Source organism: Salmo trutta, chromosome 3 (genome assembly GCF_901001165.1).
Source record: "Salmo trutta chromosome 3, fSalTru1.1, whole genome shotgun sequence".
Lineage (NCBI taxonomy): Eukaryota > Metazoa > Chordata > Actinopteri > Salmoniformes > Salmonidae > Salmo > Salmo trutta.
In genome coordinates this window covers 44,061,825-44,081,218 of record NC_042959.1, presented here as the reverse complement: position 1 = coordinate 44,081,218, position 19,394 = coordinate 44,061,825, and the positions used below count along the sequence as shown (strand labels likewise).

Sequence of the window (19,394 nt, the reverse complement as noted above, 5' to 3'; positions counted from 1 at the left end):
AGTGATTCATCTTAAAGCTAGGGTTACACCAAAGACAGTACAGTATGAAGATAAGCTAAAACTGCTTCTCCAATAGAAATTCCTGATCACACTTGTAGGCGATATCATGGCAACGTTGGCTAGCATGCTCTAACGGTTGTCTCGTGCCGAACTGTGCATGTGCAGGCCATCAAATCAAAGGCACTCGTTCAATATAAAGTTGAAAATGAAAACGTGTCAGTTTGTCACTTTCACGAGGTTGGAGTAATGTTCAACTACTTAATACATTGGCTCAAATCCAGGTTGTGCCTTTAGTTTTCCTGAAAATGTACAATTAAGGAAGAATTTTTTGACTTTTCTCATTGACTTCTCAAACCCCAAACCCCAGTCTGTTCTGTTGGGTCTGTTTCACAAGCGTTCCCGGAAGTATCGCGATGTTGTGCCTCTGGGTTTAGAAATTCTTTGATTGCACTGTGGGTGAGGGCAGAGTGAGTGGGCTGTCCATGCCTGTGCCTGTACAGAAACAGACAGATGAATATAGACTACACAGTCTGAATACAGACAGTGAGCTATTACTTAGGCTCCTGTCCAGACTGTTACGTTTTGCTGGCAGAAACAAGGTCCCACAGCACAGTCTGTGCCAGCCATGTGGCAGACAGACAAAACAGCCAGGTGTGCAGATAGAGCTCTGACCGAGTGTCTCATGTCAGGTGTCTTACCTAAAGTAGCTAGGAAGCTGGATCCATCTAAATCTGTTGCTGTGTTAGTGCCGCATCACAAGGCCTTGGCCTTGGCAGATCTCTAGCAATAATATAATTGTAAATGTCACTTAGCAGAAGCCTTCATACAAAGCCACTAACAATACAGTGAGTGTATAAGTCTTTAGTATGTGCATGTGATCCCTGCAATAATTGAAATATATATACCATTTAGCAGCCATTTATCAACAGCAACTTATTGTCATGAATCCATACATTTGGGTGGTCCTGGATACAAACCCATAATCCTGGCGTTGCACGCACCATGCTCTACCAACTGAGCTATACAGGACCACAGGACACGCCCTTTGTTTTGCTAACGCCTATCTACAGTACTTCCTTATAGATTCACTGTCCCAGAGGTCTATATATTATTTATCCCAATGTAGAGTATTAAGTTGTTTCCTCTCATCTCATATTGCTGGAAAAAGAAATGGCAGCACATTATTGCATGCTCCACAATGTTTTTAATGGATCTTACACCTATGTGTTCGTCAATAGACCTTCGTTAGGGTTTAACTCATCATACTGTATCAAGAAAGATTTTTGTATTGATCCGCTAATGGGAAATTTGACTACACCAGATAATACAAACAAGTACCAATACACCCAGCACAGAAACAACAATGAAAATATAGACAACGTTAAAAACATCACATCATCAACACGAACAACGGGATTAAAGACTCTCCACAATGTTTTTTTAATGGACCTCAAACCAACATTCAGGGTTTTCTCATGCTCATACGGTACCATGTTGTTGCTCCTGTGTCGTCTGTCTGTCTGTCTGTCTGTCTGTCTGTCTGTCTGTCTGTCTGTCTGTCTGTCTGTCTGTCTCAGAGCTGAGGGGGTGATGAGGACGATGCCCGTAGAGAAGCTGTTGAAAGGAATGCCCACTCTGCAGAGCCAGATAGACGCCCTGCTGGAGTTTGATGTGAGTATTATGATGATGATGAAAAGGAATTTTTGTATCCGTTAGGAAGGGCATTTTTGTTTTTGCCTTAGCACTAGACACCTGATTCAAATCATCTAAGCTTGATGATGAGTGGATCATTTGAATCAGCTGTGTATTGCTAGGGCAAAAACTAAAATGTGCACCTCTTTGGGTCCCCAGGACTAGGATAAAAATACACTGCCTTAGGAAATTCTCTCTGTCATACAGCATGCCAGTATACCTAAAGTACCAGTCAAGAGTTTGGACACACCTACTCATTCAAGGGTTTTTCTTTATTTTTAATATTTTCTACATTGTAGAATAATAGTGAAGACATCAAAACTATGAAATAACACATATGGAATCATGTAGTAACCAAAAAGTTATTAAACAAATCAAAATATATTTTATATTTGAGATTCTTCAAAGTAGCCACCCTTTGCCTTGATGACAGCTTAGCACACTCTTGGCATTCTCTCTTAATATACGGACTTTTAAAGGATTTATACTTGTACTTTTACTTTTCATACTTATATTTGAGCAATTATATTTACTTTTGATACTTAAGTATATTTAAAACCAAATACTTTAAAACTTCTACTCAAATATTTTTTACTGGGGGACTTTCACTTTTACTAGTCATTTTCTATTAAGGTATCTTTGCTTTAACTCAAGTATGACAATTGGGTACTTCTTCCACTATTGCCAAGCAGTTACATAGAAACATATTTCCATATTAACTCAAATCTCCCATCCTTAGTGTGATCTAATCTTACCTTGTTTATCTATAGGTCCATCCCAATGAACTGACCAATGGGGTGATCAACGCATGCTTCCTCCTGATGTTCAAAGACCTGATCAAGTTATATGCCTGCTACAACGACGGGATCATCAATGTATTAGGCAAGGCTTGACCGTTTTCTTCTACTTCCTGGGACAATAATCATGTCTTTTTATATTTGATGAATATTACAGGTTTGATTTTATTTAAGACATGGAAATAGATGTGGTCCTGTTAAGTTGATGTAATAGTAATGTCTCAATGGTTCTTGTGTAACAATAAACATGTTCATTCCCCTTTTTCCTCGCAGAGAAATTTTTCCAGATGAAGAGAGGACAGTGCAAAGACGGACTGGAGATCTACAAGAGATTCTTGACGCGGATGACCAGGGTTTCTGAGGTCTTCAAAATTGCTGAGGTAAAAGACAAACCCGACAATACACTTTATTGTTGAAAAGTTCAATCCACAGCCAGTATGACAAGCATGGTATATGGAGGCTCAGCTGAAATGTCAACATCTTTTTTTACAGACCATAGGAATTGACAAAAATGATATCCCCGAGCTCACTCAGGTAAGTCCTGTTTGACCTTTTAAGCCTAATTTCCCAAATTTTCACTGTGATGATACACTTTCTCCTAATCTACTAACATTGTATTGACATTGTACTTACATTGTACCAGCATTGCATCTCAGTGTTATGGTTTTCTTTAACCTGGCGTAGCATGCGTTTTGGGCATAGCCTACAACTCATAAATCTCTTCTCTATCAGCATTGACCAATCACAGTATTGGTCCTTTTTTTGGACACGCAGCCCTGGCCAATCACAGTCATGTACAGACAGGTCATTGTCTACCTGACCAATGGTGAGCTTTTCATAGAATGGGGGCATATCCCTTTGATCCGTTCTGTCCTCCATGCAGCCAATGATCTGTGCTTCCCCTGGGATTGACAGCCACTCTGCCCCCTCTCTTCTTACTTCCAGAGGTGCAGCTTGATCTTACAGGCTGAGAGTGTGAGTAGTGTGTAGTACATACAGCTTGCCTTTGGGTCGTGGCTAGTCGTGGCTGACGTCAAAAGTAGATTTTTCTTGTTGTTGCTAAACCTAACCCTAACTCTTTTCCTAACCTTAACCTAATTATCCTAGCCTGCTGCGTAAATTCTCCTAACCTTCTACAAAAAGTCAAATCTGACAAAAGCTGAATTCCGTCTAGTCAAAACCTCGCTTTTGGGGAGCAAAGCAGCCTATAGGAAATAGAATAACAACACTGAACTCTATTGAATCCATTGAACTGCAAATACAGCAGATACTCTTGGATGAAGTCGGATGTCAACAGCCTGGTCTCATAGACTAGACATAACATAGTAAATGTAAATCCAGGACACCCAAATTAGTATGATATGTTACGTTTGGTATGATTAAACAAGGCAAAAATGAAAATACAGTGGTTGGACGGTCGGGTGGGTGGGTGGGTGGATGGATGGATGGATGGGTGGATGTATAATGTGAATGTGTAGCAACCCAAAGGTTGCATATTCAAATCTCATCACGGACAACTTTATAATGTTAACTAATTAGCAACTTTGCAACTAATTACTACGTTTGAGCTACTTTGCAACTACATAGCATGTTAGCTAACCCTTCCCCTTTAACATAACTCTTAACCCCTAACCCCTAACTTCTAGCCTAACTAACATTAGTAACCTAGCTAAAGTTAGCATTAGCCACTAGCCACCTAGCTAACTTTAGCCACAACTAATTAGAGTTCGTAACATATCATCCGTTTTGCAAATTTGTGACATATTTTACGAATTGCAATTCGTAACATATTGTACACATTTAAATTTGTAACATATCATATATGAAATGGATGATGGACATCCACAAATTAATACATACCATATGAAAGATAACATAATTGGAGTCCCGGATTTACATTTACTATGTTACGTCTACCTATGAAACCAGGTTGATGTGATTGAAGGAACAGATTGGAGAAGTCGCAATACTTGCAGAGCTATTTCGCTGATAGCTAAAATCTGAGCTAACATTGGTTTTAGCTCTACAATTGTATCTTAATTCACCAGAATGTTACTATAGAGTTTCCATAATGTCAAAATCACCTGAGATGGTATCTGAAATCCCATGGGCAGTATACGTCCCTCAATTAAGGAGAAGATGGTGCCGACGGAGATGGCAGTATCGCGACTAGCTCTTAGAAAACTTTGCAGTATTTTTTTTTTATGTAATATTTTTTTACGTTATTAGCACAGGAAATGTTTTGTGTCATTACATACAGCCGGGAACAACTATTGGATATTAGAGCGACGGTAACTCACCAGAACTACCAGCATTACAACAAGGAATATGACTTTGTTCACTCTCCCCAGAGCAATTTAACTTATTCCAGAGGCCGACCCAAAACATCGCCGGCGGAGGAGAGGCACTCGAGGCGGCCTGCTGGTTCGACATAGGAGGAGCGCACACCACCCACCGCTTCCGAGTATATTACTCGATAAAGTCCGTCTTTGGATAGCAAAGTTGATGAGCTTAGAGCAAGGATTTCTTTCCAGAGAGACTTCAGGGCCTGTAACATACTTTATTTCACAGAAACATGGCTCTCTCGGGATACTCTGTCGGAGTCGGGAAAGCCAGCAGGTTTCTCAGTACATCGCACAGAGAAATAAATATCTCTCCGGGAAGCAGAAGGGCGGAGGGGTGTGTTTCATGATTAATGACTCATGGTGTAATTCTAGGAACATACAGGAACTCAAGTCATTTTGTTCACCCGACCTAGAATACCTCATATCTTCCAAGAGAATTATCCTCCGCCATCGCCACGGCCGTTTACATCCCACCTCAAGCCGAAATCTCGACAGCCCTCGAAGAACTTCACTGGACTTTAGGCAAACTGGAAGCCACATATCATGAGGCTGCATTTATTGTAGCTGGGGATTTTAACAAAGCAAATCTGAGGACTAGGCTGCCAAAGTTCTATCAACATATTGACTGTACTACTCACGCTGCTAAGACTCTCGACCATTGCTATTCAAACTTCCGGAATGCTTACAAGGCCCTCCCCCGCTGCCCTTTCGGCAAATCTGACCACGACTCTATCTTGCTCCTCCCGTCCTATAGGCAGAAACTCAAACAGGAAGTGCCCGTGCTTCGTACTATTCAATGCTGGTCTGACCAATCGGTACCCACGCCTCGCGATTGTTTTGATCATGTGGACTGGGATATGTTCCAGGTAGTTTGTGAAAATAATCTAGATGCGTACACGGACACGGTAACTGAGTTCATAAGGAAGTGTATAGAAGATGTAGTACCCACTGTGACTATTAAAATCTACCCTAACCAGAAACCGTGGATAGATGGTAGCATTCACGTGAAACTGAAAACTGCGAACCACCGCGTTTAACCATGGAAAGATGACTGGTAATATGGCAGAATATAAACAGTGTAGTTATTCACTCCCCAAGACAATCAAACAAGCTAAACGTCAGTATAGAGATAAAGTGGAGTCGAAATTCAATGGCTCAGACACGAGACGTATGTGGCAGGGACTACAGACAATCACGGACTACAAAAGGAAAACCAGCCACGTCGCTGAGACCGACGTCTTGCTTCCGGACAGGCGAAACACATTCTTCGCACGCTTTGAGGATAACACAGTGCCACCGACGCGGCCCGCTACCAAGGGCTGTGGGCTCTCCTTCTCCGTGGCCGACGTGAGTAAAACATTTAAATGTGTTAACCTTCGCAAGGCTGAAGGCCCAGACGGCATCCCTAGCCGTGTTCTCAGAGCATGCACAGACCAGCTGGCTGGTGTGTTTACGGGCATATTCAATCTCTCCCTATCCCTGTGCCCACATGCTTCAAGATGGCCACCATTGTTCCTGTACCCAAGAAGGCAAAGGTAACTGAACTTAATGACTATCGCCCGTAGCACTCACCTCTGTCATTATGAAGTGCTTTGAGAGACTAGTCGGGGGCAAACTACTCGCCCTCCAGGACACCTACAACACCTGATGTCACAGGAAGGCCAAAAAGATCATCAAGAACATCAACCACCCAAGCTACTGCCTGTTCACCCCGCTATCATCCAGAAGGCGAGATCAGTACAGGTGCATCAAAGCTGGGACCGAGAGACTGAAAAACAGCTTCTCTCTCAAGGCCATCAGACTGTTAAACAGCCATCACTAGCACATTAGAGGCTGCTGCCTATAGGCATAGACTAGGAATCACTGGCCACTTTAAGGAATGGAACGCTAGTCACTTTAACCTGTTTGGTATAGGGGGCAGTATTGAGAATTTTGGAAAAAATATGTTCCCATTTTTAACGGCCTCCTACACCAACTCAGAAGCTAGAATATGCATATTATTGTTCAGGTTTGGATAGAAAACACTCTGAATTTTCTAAAACTGTTTGAATGGTGTCTGTGAGTATAACAGAACTCCTATGGCAGGCAAAAACCTGACAAGGCTTCAAGCAGGAAGTACCCTGTCTGACAAGGAGTCGTGCGTCTTACCTCTTTTTATTGAAAAGTAAGGATCTTAGCTGTAACGTGACAATTCCCAGGGCTCCAATAGGCTCTCAGAGCCCGCGAAATAACTGAAGGTTTACGAGGGAACCTCAGGTTGAAATATATTATCGCCTTTTGTAAGTGGATGCTCGGAGGACCTTTCAATGATGCGCGTGCATGAGTCGCTTCTGAGGAGAAATTTTATTCGGCTGTTTAGGCTCAATGCATACTCCCGGTCGGAATATTAACACTTCTCTATGACATAAATGGCATAAAAATTGGTTTTAAACAGCGGTTGACATGCTTCGAAGTACGGTAATGGAATATTTAGACATTTTTGACACGCCAATGCGCCATGCGCGACACCGCGAAAAAGCATTCTAGAACTCACGAACAAAACGTCGCTGTTGGAACATAACGATGGATTATTTGGGACCAAACCAACATTTGTTATTGAAGTAGAAGTCCTGGCAGTGTATTCTGATGAAGAACAAGCAAGGTAAGAACATCTTTCTTATAGGAAATGTGATTTTGGTGGATGCTGACCTGGGTGGGTATCTAAATAGCTAGCCCTGTAATGCCGGGCTATGTACTTAGATTATTGCAAAATGTGCTTCATCCGAAAAGCTATTTTAAAATCGGACATATCGAGTGCATAGAGGGGTAATGTATCTATAATTCTTAAAATAATTGTTATGCTTTTTGTGAACGTTTATCGTGAGTAATTTAGCAAACTGTTAGTAAATTCACCGGAAGTTTGCGGTGGTTATGCTTTTTCTGAACGTCACATGCTAATGTAAAAAGCTGGTTTTTGATATAAATATGAACTTGATTGAACAGACATGCATGTATTGTATAACACAATGTCCTAGGTGTGTCATCTGATGAAGATTATAAAAGGTTAGTGCTGCATTTAGCTGTGGTTTGGGTTTATGTGACATGATATGCTAGCTTGAAAAATGGCTGTGTGATTATTTCTGGCTGGGTACTCTGCTGACATAATCTAATGTTTTGCTTTTGTTGTAAAGCCTTTTTGAAATCGGACAGTGGGGTTAGATTAACGAGATTCTTGTCTTTAAATAGCTGTGAAATAGTCATATGTTTGAGAAATTGAAGTTATAGCATTTCTAACGATTCAAAAATCGCGCCACTGGATTTCAGTGGCTGTTACGTAGGTGGGACGAGTTCGTCCCACATGTACTAGAGAGGTTAATAATGTTTACATATCTGGCATTACTCATCTCATATGTATATACTGTATTCTATACTATTCTACAGTATCTTAGTCACTTAATGTTTACATATTTGGCATTACTCATCTCATATGTATATACTGTTTTGTATTATATTCTACAGTATCTCATTCACTTAATAATGTTTACATATCTTGCGTTACTCATCTCATATGTATATACTGTTTTCTATGCTATTCTACTGTATCTTAGTCCGTTCCGCTCTGACATCACTTGTCCATATGTATATAGTCTTAATTCATTCCTACTTAGATTTGTGTGTATTGGGTATATGTTGTGTAATTTGTTAGATATTTCTTGTTAGATATTATTGCACTGTCGGAGCTAGAAGCACAAGCATTTCGCTACACACCGCAATAACATCTGCTAATCACGTTTATGTGACCAATAACATTTTATTTTATTTGAATTAAGTATGTAGTAGCTTACTGTGTGTCCCAACCACTCCCTAACCCTTCATTTTGGCCCTATAAAGCTTTAATGTTTGCATATCTGAAGCTCAACCCCCACACTGCTTTTACCTTTTCAGACCCGTCAGATCTCCAAACATCAAAGGGGTTTAGGCCAAGGAGAAGGGGTACACTCTCACTCATCAATGTTATGAAGGCTCTATAGACATGGCTGGGGTATTTCCATGGCAAATGCGGGCAGTGTGGCTGACTTTACACTGAGAGCATGATGTACTGATGACTGTGTGGACTGTGCCCTGTGGAGGGATAGGGATTGCTTTAATATCACAGCCTTGGGCAGATGCAGATCTGCAGGGGGTTTGACCACCCTAACATGCATCATTGATTGGACTACTAGCCAACCGGGAGGGTGGTGGGATGTGAAATGGGGGGTTGGGCTTACTGTCATGTCATGGTATTACTCTAAAGAGGAGCTGGTTAAAGCATGGTAATGATACATTGAATCATGATTGTGAGTTTGGGGGAGTTGTTGAGCATGGATTTGGGTTGAAAGCCCTGTGTGTGTGGTTGGATTTTAATGGAGTCCATTGGCTAACTAGCAGATTGACTGGTTAACATTATGTCACAGTTTGGACATTCTGGTTGCTCCTTATTGTGTAGAGAGATTCCTGTCATATTACTTGCACTATTACTATTACTAGTTGTTTATAAACTGTCAAATGAAATGACTGGCTTGTAGAACAATCTATGTGTCTTCATGTATGTTTGTATGCATGTGGTGGAGAGGCAAAGAGAAAGCCTACACACACTATGTCTAGACTTGGCTCCTTCTTAGGTAGTGTCCTTTAAGGCTCTTTCTTAGGCAGTATCGTTTTAGGGATGCTGTCCTGGCCTAGAGGTGTGAGTTATTAGACTCCAAGTGCCAGTGCTTAGGCAGCTGAGACAAGTGACGCTCCACAATAAATTCTACTGAATTCTCTGTCCCATGAGTCACCATTTGGGCAGCTAAACGGCCTGGTGATTTAGCGGTAGCTTTTAGAAATCGAATAAAAAAAGCCATAGAATTAGTTGAGCGAAATGAAAACAAATCATGTCGTTTCCCCAGATGTTATATATTTAACTTATTACTGGATTTACCTGAAAGCCATAAGCATGTGTTTTGTATTATTCTCTGTTGTATGGAAACAGCAACCTCTTATCTATGACAGATAGACCAATATGTCAATTTCAGGTGGATCTTGATGATCCCACAGTGCTGTAGGGAATACAAAAGCATTGGAACGGCGTGAAGCAGGGAAATAACATATTTGCACCCGTCTACTATGTTTGTGGCTGTGTATTGTCTGTAATAGCATCTAAATGACATCTAAATAGATTGTATTAGCGTCTAATCATCAGATCTCTTAACCCCTCTTTGGAGTGTATCGCTTGGCAGAGGCAAATGCTGTGTAACGATTTACATTACGGCCATCTTCATAATGCATTCATTACATATATACATGCACATTATAAGCGTACTGTAGGCTGAACAGAATCTAGGAGATTCTAGGAGAAAACTGTTCCAATTCATACAGTCGTTATTTTCCTTTGAATGCTCAGTGAAGATGCTTAGAAAGTCATTACAGCAATATCACTGCCAACAGCGTAGAGCAGACCCTCCCTAAATGTACCTAAATGTTCCCTGAACAGCTTGCTGTCTAAAAAAAAAGGTATGTGATTTTGGATTGTATCAGGTTGAGACACCTGTTTAATACAAGGACCCCTGTGGGTCTGTACATGGCCCAATTGGCCTCTGGAAGTGATGGAACTGTCACTCCTCCCTCTGGAAGCTCTGTGACAGTCAATCACACACCTGGGTTATTTTCAGTAGGCACGAAATGGAAGAAAACTGTCCAAAACTAAGTTAAATTGGGAGGTGTTATCTGAATGTGTTTGATAAGAAACGCTGTTTTTTCATTGTCCGTTGCAAAATCTTTTGCTACGGTGTGACCTAATAAAAATAGAAAGGTCAGAGTAGACACACTACTACTGGTACTTAGTTCTGAAATGGGCTGTCCTCTTTCATATTGAAAAGGCCTCCGAGCCCTCTTACATTTCAGGCACAATTACCTAGAATGCCAAGACATTTATTGGGTTATCAGAGGAAGTAGACCAAGGTAAATGGGCAGGAAAATAATAGTGATTTAAGAGGGAAGTGTGTGAGACTTATTTAGCTGGCCCATTTAGCTTTGACAGCGCACACGTGGCTTGCTAGATGCTAACTGCTTAGCCTATCAGGTGTACTGCCATCTGTGGCTGTGCAGCATGTTTTGCTATGATGTGTTTACAGTCGGTCTGGCATTGTTTGAAGCATTGTTCTTTAACATACGCATGAGTAGTTTACTACATTTAAGTTATGAAAGGACTGAACTGCTGTGTGAAAGACATTTTGAAGTGGCACACAATTAGCATTGTTTTCCTATTGTCCCTCCCATTACTTCCATTGCCCCAATGTGATCCTTCTATATGTCCCCTGTTAGTCCCGATGTGATAATTCTGTGTCCACTGTTAGACCCAGTGTACCCTGATAGCACCAATGTGATAATTCTTTGTGTGTACCCTGTTAGCCCCAATATGACCATTGTCTGTGTTCCCTGTTAGCCCCAATGTGACTATTCTCTATATTCCCTGTTAGCCCCAATATGACCATTGTCTGTGTTCCCTGTTAGCCCCAATGTGACTATTCTCTATATTCCCTGTTAGCCCCAATGTGACCATTCTCTATATTCCCTGTTAGCCCCAATGTGACCATTCTCTGTCCCCTGTTAGCCCCAATGTGACCATTCTCTGTCCCCTGTTAGGCCCAATGTGACCATTCTTTGTGTCAGACCTCCTCTGGCTCTTCTTCTCATCCCTCTGTTTCCCTCCAGACCCTTTAATCAAGTCAAGTGTCATCACCTGTCAAGAGCTCCCCTGATACTCTGTGTGCCCTGACATAAATTTTCCCTTGTGTCTTCATGTTTTAGCATTGAACATTTCCCCAGGGTCCTGGAAAGTTACTGGGTGTGCAGGCTTCACACTAATAATACAAATAATCAACTAATTATGGTATTTTCCAATCTTAGCCTGCTGGGCTGGAATAAAAGCCGGCACCGCCAGTAGCTCTCTTGGTTCAAAGTTGGAAACCCCTGCTCATAACCTATGTGTCTGATCCATGTACTGTACGGTAAACTATAGCCCTGTGGCCCCTGTAGTAATATGTTGCCCATCTCGTCTCGTTCTCCAGGCCCCTGAGAGTCTCCTGCAGTCCCTGGAGACTCACCTGAACACTCTGGAGGGGAAGAAGCCGTAAGTACCAACCACACTCTCCACCAACCACACTCGTATCCTTACCCCATGGGCGTCTTTGTAACCAGGGCTACTTGGGAGTGGGACTACTTTACTTCCTATTTACTTCATATTTGAGAATTCAGCAATCTCAGTCTAGTTCATATACATGCACGCACATACTTTGGGTTTAAAAAAGTATGTGGAGTAAATAAATAAAGAACACACACCCTAAAGGTGAAACAGAAAGTCATACTGGGGGTGGCAGGTAGCCTAATGGTTGAGAGCGGTTAAGAGCATTGAGCCAGTAACCGAAAGGTCTCTGGTTCAAATCCCTGAGCCGACTAAGTGAGAAATCTTAACCCTAATTGCTCCTGTAAGTAGCTCTGGATGAGTGCATCTGTTAAATGCCTGAAATGGAAACATTCTGCCTCCTTTTGCTGTGGATTTATTTTACCAACACTTTGGCTAAAGAGCCTCCATCAGGGTGTGAAAATAGTCTGTGACCATCCAGTGAACCCAAATTAGAACTGTGCTTGTCCCTGATGTCCCCTCGGCTTTAATTATGCGCAGCCTCTCTCAATTAACATCATTAGGACCTCCAGTGTACGCCCTCTAGATTGTGCGATTTTTATGGGCACTGATTGGACTGAATCTGTCATCACCAGACTGTCAGGTCGGGTGTGTTCTCGACAGGACCTTAGTAGGACAATGATACAAGATAGTATTTGTGGGGTGGGGGGGCATCATCAGATCGGATGTATGGTAAGAAACTTAGCAGATGAAGTCTTAGCAAATGCCAGTGATTGTCAATGTGTGTTACAGAGAGGATGTTCACAGAGAGGATGCGTAAGTATTCTGCTGGATCTACTATAGAATGAGTTGACGTGGAGGGCCGGGTCATTATTTGCTGTTGTCTTGTATTGAAATGAATGAAACTGTAAAAAAAAAAAAATCCCCAATTGTTTCGTGACATTCACATGAGGATTCTATGGAATTGACATTTGAACCTCCAGTTTAAAGTCCTGTTTCGCAGTGTTGTAAAGTTCAAATGGGATCTATAGAATTTATGTGAATTTGGCATATTTGTGATTTGTCAGTGTCTCTCCTGAGTTTTGCCTCTCTCTCAATATTAATATGAACTATTGACAGCTGACTCGGGACTTACCCAAGATTCACTTTGCATAGATTTTTTAATACGACGTGAATCTGGTGTCTTAGCTCTTCAATGTTCATATTAACTTCATTGTCATATTATTGGGATCTTCTCAACTCCTCAAACCTTTTGATGCATGTCATTGCAAAACATGGGTTTGTTATGTCTGGAAAATAAGAATGAGAAGCTTTGTGCAAGGAAATGAATTTTGTTTTATTCAGTGTTGAAAATCTAAACTCTACAGATGCAGTACACTCTTAGAAAAAAAGGCTTCATAAGGGTACTTCGGCTGTCCCCATAGGAGAACTGTTTTTGGTTCCAGGTAGAACTCTTTTGGGTTCCATGTAGAGCACTCTGTGATAAGGTTTCTACATGGAACCCAAAAGGCTTCTACCTGGATCCAAAAGGGTTCTACCTGGAAGCAAAAAGGGTTCTTCAAAGGGTTCTCCTATGGGGACAGCCAAAGAACCCTTATTGATTCTAGATAGCACTTTTTTTCTAAGAGTGTATGTTTTCACAATGGAACTGCCTCGAAATGTCTGCTCTCTGCAACCAAAACAACAGTGCTTCTTTAGCTGTCACTTTGACACAGCTCAATAACAGCCATTGTGCTTCACCATGCATATCATCTGGTGATGCTATGATGGCTTTAACTCGTTCTTATTGTATCATTTTGCAGGTCACCAACCAAGGTGAGTCAGCTACCCCTTATTTTACTCTGTCTCTGCACCTCAACAAATCTTTTTGGCAACTGCCGACAATTTGACAATAATTTGAAGTGTGTTTATTAATGCGTAAAACAGCATAGCCATGTCTGCTTCTGTGACTGTGGTGCGTCGCCATGGTAACTGACTAACGAGGCTAACCCTCCGTCTGACAGGAGTGTGAAGCAAATGGCTCCCCGGCCGCAGCCGCCACGCCTACAAAAGCTCAAGCGGCCCCTGCAGCTGCTGCTGCTCCAGTTGCTCCTGCCCGCCCTGGACCACCTGCCAGACCCACGGCGGCACCCACCTTCAAGAGCTCTAACAAGTAGGTGCCCATCAGCTGTGGGCTCTTAGGTTGGCCACTTCAAGTGCCACTTCAGGTGCCACACTAGCTTTAACAATTAGCTATGTTGAACAATCTACAGTTTACATTTAACCCTTTTGTCGTTCTGTTTTTCCTTCTTCCTGTCTCTCCTTCGCCTCTCCCTCTTCTTCATTTTTTCATTCTTTCTCGCTCTCTCTCTGTTACTCTCTTTCTATCTGCAGTGCTCTGCTAGACTTGGATCCATTGTCAGCCTCCCCATCAGCAGGTGGAGCAACAGCCTCTATCTCGTCATGGGGAGGTAAGCCCTTCAATACATTTAATATCTGGGTTGCATTCTTTATGGCACACAATATATGTATGTATGTATGTATGTATGTATGTATGTATGTATGTATGTATGTATGTATGTATGTATGTATGTATGTATGTATGTATGTATGTATGTATGTATGTACATGAGCGTTTCTCATTGCAGGCCCAGGACTTCCCTCCCTGTTTCAGTTAGTTTTCTTCCGTTTGGTGCCTAATGAATTCCACCCTGCTCTCTTTCATGCTTTCTATCCACATCCTCCTCTCCACCCTTACTCAAGGGAAGGACTAATATTAGCAGATATTCAAACCTGGCCGCTCTGCAGATTGAAATTGCTTTAAGGGCCTCTTACTCATATAACACTTTTTCCTTGGAGTGTTTTTTTTAAAGATGGCAGTTAGAAAAGCAGAATTACAGTAGTCACGTGGTATGGTAGTGAGTTATTGACCCCGATTGGCATTTCTATGTTTATATTCTCTGTATGTAATCCCTCACTCACATCTTCTCTTTGCTCTCTCTCTCGCTCTCTCTCTCTCTCGCTCTCTCGCTCTCTCTCTCTCTCTCTCTCTCTCTCTCTCTTTCGTTGTCTTGTACAGATCTGCTTGGTGGCGGTGAGTACTGGGGAACATACTGTTTTTTACATTCTTTACACAGCTCCCATCCACAGCAGAGCATGACAGCTGCTAGGATTTACACCTGAAGTTATGATTAACACCTATCTGGAGGCTTGGCCACATTCCAGTCTGACTGCATTGCAGACGCCTATTAGATCTCACATCACCTGGATAGGTGTTTAACATATCATCTAACCACATCATCAGCTAACCATATCATACAATATAGCAATCTGATACCGACTGCGCAGTCAATGACGTTTCACACAACCATAAGTTGATGCAATGATGTACTGCAGTGGAGTCGGTCTGGAACGTGACCATTGTACCTGTGGCTCACTGGGCTTTCAGTGCATGACTCCAGCTGTAGACCTAGGATCTGAGAGGATCAGCATATATAGGTGGCAGCCTCCTCCTTATTCTTGCTCTGTGATCTCTAACAATGCCTCTCAAGGTGTAACATACTCCTCTCCAACACTTCTCTATTACCACTGTTCTCTTTGACATATCTTACGCTTATCTTCTTTTTCTCAACACAATCTCTCTACTTCTCTCTCCCTGTTATATTCCCCCTGTTCCTCTATCCTGTTGTGATTGGGGATGGGCTTGGGTGGGGATGGATGGGGTGGTGTAGGTTTAGATACCCCCCCTGATCCCACTAGCACCTCTGAGCCAGCCGCTGTTGCTGCTGATGCTGCAGCCGGTCTGGCTTCCACGCCCACGGTGGCCCATACGGATGGCCCCGCCGCGCCCTCTGTGGCCCCGGTGGTGGTGCTGCCCGTGCCCGCCACTACCGCCTCAGACATGGATCTGTTCGGAGGTCAGTGGGGGTCAGCCTCATGGGAGGGATCATCATGGCAGACTACACAGCAGCTGTCTGCTTGTTTGGAGCAAACTCTGACATGCTCACATGTAGTTACACCACCTGGTTCTCACACTCTCACATTTACGAATTTCAGTATACATACACCTTAACAAACATATTCTGTTCATGAAATTCTGTATTTGTGCAAAATTCTAGTTATTGACATAGTTACTGACATCTAATAAGGACACTCATTTCCAAATGTTCCATCTCACTAAATAATGATTAGATTATTCATTATTTGGGCACTGCATCAATCAATCAATCATGTATCCAAGACAGCAAGCAGGTGAGGAAGTTTTTGCTCTGCACTGTATGGAGAACAGTAGAAATTGTAGCCCATACCCGGCATATCTCCTCTTTTCGCTCACATATCTAAAATAGCAGATATACCCAATTAAATTCCCTATCAAAATTGTATAGCAAAGTGTGGCCCTCTTTTCCATGGAAAACAGCCTCTGTCAAATAGAGATGTTGCTTTGCCCATCGCTGAGCATGGCATTTCCTGTCACACAGTACAAGCTTATGATAGCATCATGTTATCTCTTCACTTTCCCAGCGTGCACAAACATTGTGCACACTGAATGCAGCTTTATGAAGCCGGGAAAGTACAGGCCCAATTCATATGATACTAATAAGATCAGCAATTTCAGCAATACATCTTGTATTCTCTGTTTTCTCCTAATGCTGATCGCTCATCTTTCTGTTTCTCTCATTCTCTCTATTCTCCTGCTCTTTATTTACCTCCTCATCTCTCTTTCTCCTGCCTCCCCCTGTTTTTCTCTGGGTGTTGCATTGTGGTTTGTGTCCACTGTTCCATCCTCTCATGTCCGGTACCCCAGACGCGTTTGCACCCTCCCCAGGTGACGGCCCGCCCAGCAGGGCGCCTGCTGCTGATGCATGTGCCGGATCTGGTGGGTGATAACACTGCTCAGTGTGTGTGTGTGTGTGTGTGTGTGTGTGTGTGTGTGTGTGTGTGTGTGTGTGTGTGTGTGTGTGTGTGTGTGTGTGTGTGTGTGTGCGTGTAAGTGAGCATATGCTTGTACGTGTGTGCACTCTTCCAACACACGTGTGTGTTTGTGCAAGAGTGTGTGTGTGTGTGAGATCCTGAAGCTTGGGTAGCTCCAAGCTGCTTCTGCTACCATATGGGACAGTAGTAAATCATCTGAAACATTGCATTGGGGCCTACCGTCCTGACCCTAACCCCACTATTGGGGGCTCAAGCCTCGGCCCCCCTCTTTACCCTTCCGCCACTCAGCCCTGCTTCAGAACACTCCCCCTGCTTCTCTCAGCTCGTAATATTCACCAGGTGATGAATACTCGAGTAAAACACAGTTGTATAATTTTTCCCAAATCCTACAATTGTTTATATTTCATATAAATGATGCCACTTACTAATCATACCAACTGACCATCTCTATTTACCCTGTTTTGTTTCTCTCTTTGGCCTGAATGTGTAAGTATTAATCGACTACTGGGACTGTAGAAGTCCAACAGTACAGTGTTTGTAATTCACATGGTTCCATTACTGTGTGTGTATGGAGCTTTGGTCTAGTAGGACAGTTTTATGTTGAATTATGCACATTTCTCTACATTAACTTTATTCTGCGCCTTTATCATGTATTTGGATTCTATGTAGACAGAGCTTATCAGTGTGGAAGCAGATTCATGCCAACATTGTATTAATTGTATATGTTTTGGTATGATTCTGCTTCCGTGTGTATGTACTAGTTCTAATGTAACCACTAGACATCGTCCTCTTGTGGCCTGTCTTTGTAACCACAGTATTTACCAAAACCAGCTGTAGCCCATTCCCTTTAATGAGTCTGAGTGTTAGACAATGAGTTTTCTAACCTGTGGCTGTAGTATAAAGTTAATGGTATCTTTTCTTTACTTCCCACTAACCCTCATTATGGAAGCTCCTCTAGACTCCCAATAATATGTATTTTACAATGTTTGTTGTTTTAACAAACTCTCAACTCCCCCTACTCTCTTCCCATCCTCCCTTTTCTGGTCATATCCCTTAAACCCCCTAACCCCCATCCTCCTTCCTCCCAATTCCTCCCCCCTCCTGAAGACCCCTTCGCTCCATCGGAGGGGAGTGCGAACATGGTCCCAGAGATGGACCTCTTTGCTATGAAGTTCGATAACACACTGGCTGCCCCAGAAGCAGCCAGCCCCACCTCTAGCGCAGTGCCGATCATTGTCGCCCCCACCGAGCCCAATGCTGCCGCCCCCGCTCCCTCCACTACCACCACTGACTCTGCAGCTGCCCCCGCCCCTGCCGTCCCCACTCTAGACCTCTTTGGTGGTAAAGTGCACATTCTACTTCGCACACTGCATTGCTCTGCACTATGACAATGATGATGATAATGACGATGATACAGTAACTTCCCTACATTTTTGTAATTATGGCTATGTTTTTTTTCTGTTATTATTCATTTGATTCATTTGATTTAAGTCATAGGCATTGAGTGAATCACACATTTTGACCACCCTTTGCAAATGACAAATTAAATGGAAATGAGGATGGGTACAGTATATGGATCTATCAAATGATGGTTATTCTCTGCATCATTCCTGTGCAGACTAGGAGTAAATACACAGATCTCAAAACTGGATGCCTTCTAATGGTATACTACAACTATTGAAACTAACTGCAACACTTTACTTAAAACCAGCAAATATGCCGTTATCGTGTATTGTAAGCTGTCATGAGCATGTATGACTATGAGCTCCTTATAATGTCTTATAATCATTTCATAATGATCGTGACTAAACAGTCAGTTTGAGTCAGTTGAAATATGAGACAAAACATATTATAGGGCTTATTATTAGACATTATAAAGCCTCAGACATGCTTATAACAGGTTTTGAAGTATTATACCTGCAGGCTGTTACAAAACAAACCTTTTCAGTTGTCAGTAAATCTTTGTGACGCCATATTGGCTTCCAGAGGCATTGATTAAGTAATCTGTCAGCACCAGATATTGGCCTGTCAACTGTTTGCATTCATAGGGGTGGCTCAACATGTTGTGATTTCAACCCAACCTCTACCATGAACCATTATAGTCAGTCAAAGCTAGAGGGAAGTGAGCAGAGTTGTGTTTAGTAGGGAGAAAATGATTTGAAAAGGAGTGAAACGCGGAGGTATTACCTGAACGTGTTAAATAAGAATACACATTTTCATTTTCCGTTGCAAAAGTGTTTGATATGGTGTGCCTTACTGAACTCGACCTCGTTGTTATGGTCACTCTAACTGCAGTGTGCCTGCATGACAACTTTTGCTTTCTTCACCTCCAACTTCTGACCAAGGTTGTAGATATCAACACCCTTCATTTGAGCAAATCTTCATTTTATCTTTCACCTGATTTTAGTTAATATTTTCCTTTGTTTACAAGAAATAGTTTGCAACTATGTTTTTAAATAAAGAGTAATCAGTAACACTTTGTAACAACTTTCACGAATAAGCACT

The 19,394-nt window shown here is 42.2% G+C and overlaps 1 protein-coding gene across 8 annotated transcripts in view; it reads left to right on the top strand.

Annotated features, from left to right (window-relative positions):
- Positions 1-19,394, top strand: part of LOC115175802 (clathrin coat assembly protein AP180) — a 61,203-nt gene that overhangs the window by 30,398 nt on the left and 11,411 nt on the right. For 4 of the 8 annotated variants that reach the window (XR_003872106.1, XM_029735337.1, XM_029735343.1 and 1 more), the window contains 13 exons: positions 1,578-1,671; positions 2,463-2,574; positions 2,763-2,869; positions 2,982-3,023; positions 11,905-11,966; positions 12,771-12,794; positions 13,781-13,793; positions 13,982-14,130; positions 14,352-14,428; positions 15,037-15,051; positions 15,689-15,874; positions 16,762-16,833; positions 17,997-18,230. Coding sequence is in view for 7 of the 8 variants with exons in the window: in XM_029735337.1 (XP_029591197.1) it covers positions 1,578-1,671; positions 2,463-2,574; positions 2,763-2,869; positions 2,982-3,023; positions 11,905-11,966; positions 12,771-12,794; positions 13,781-13,793; positions 13,982-14,130; positions 14,352-14,428; positions 15,037-15,051; positions 15,689-15,874; positions 16,762-16,833; positions 17,997-18,230 (1,187 nt within the window). In the remaining variant the exon portion in view is untranslated. The remainder of the gene's footprint in view (positions 1-1,577; positions 1,672-2,462; positions 2,575-2,762; positions 2,870-2,981; positions 3,024-11,904; positions 11,967-12,770; positions 12,795-13,780; positions 13,794-13,981; positions 14,131-14,351; positions 14,429-15,036; positions 15,052-15,688; positions 15,875-16,761; positions 16,834-17,996; positions 18,231-19,394) is intronic. The other 4 variants (XM_029735351.1, XM_029735377.1, XM_029735359.1 and 1 more) reach the window with 4 other exon arrangements.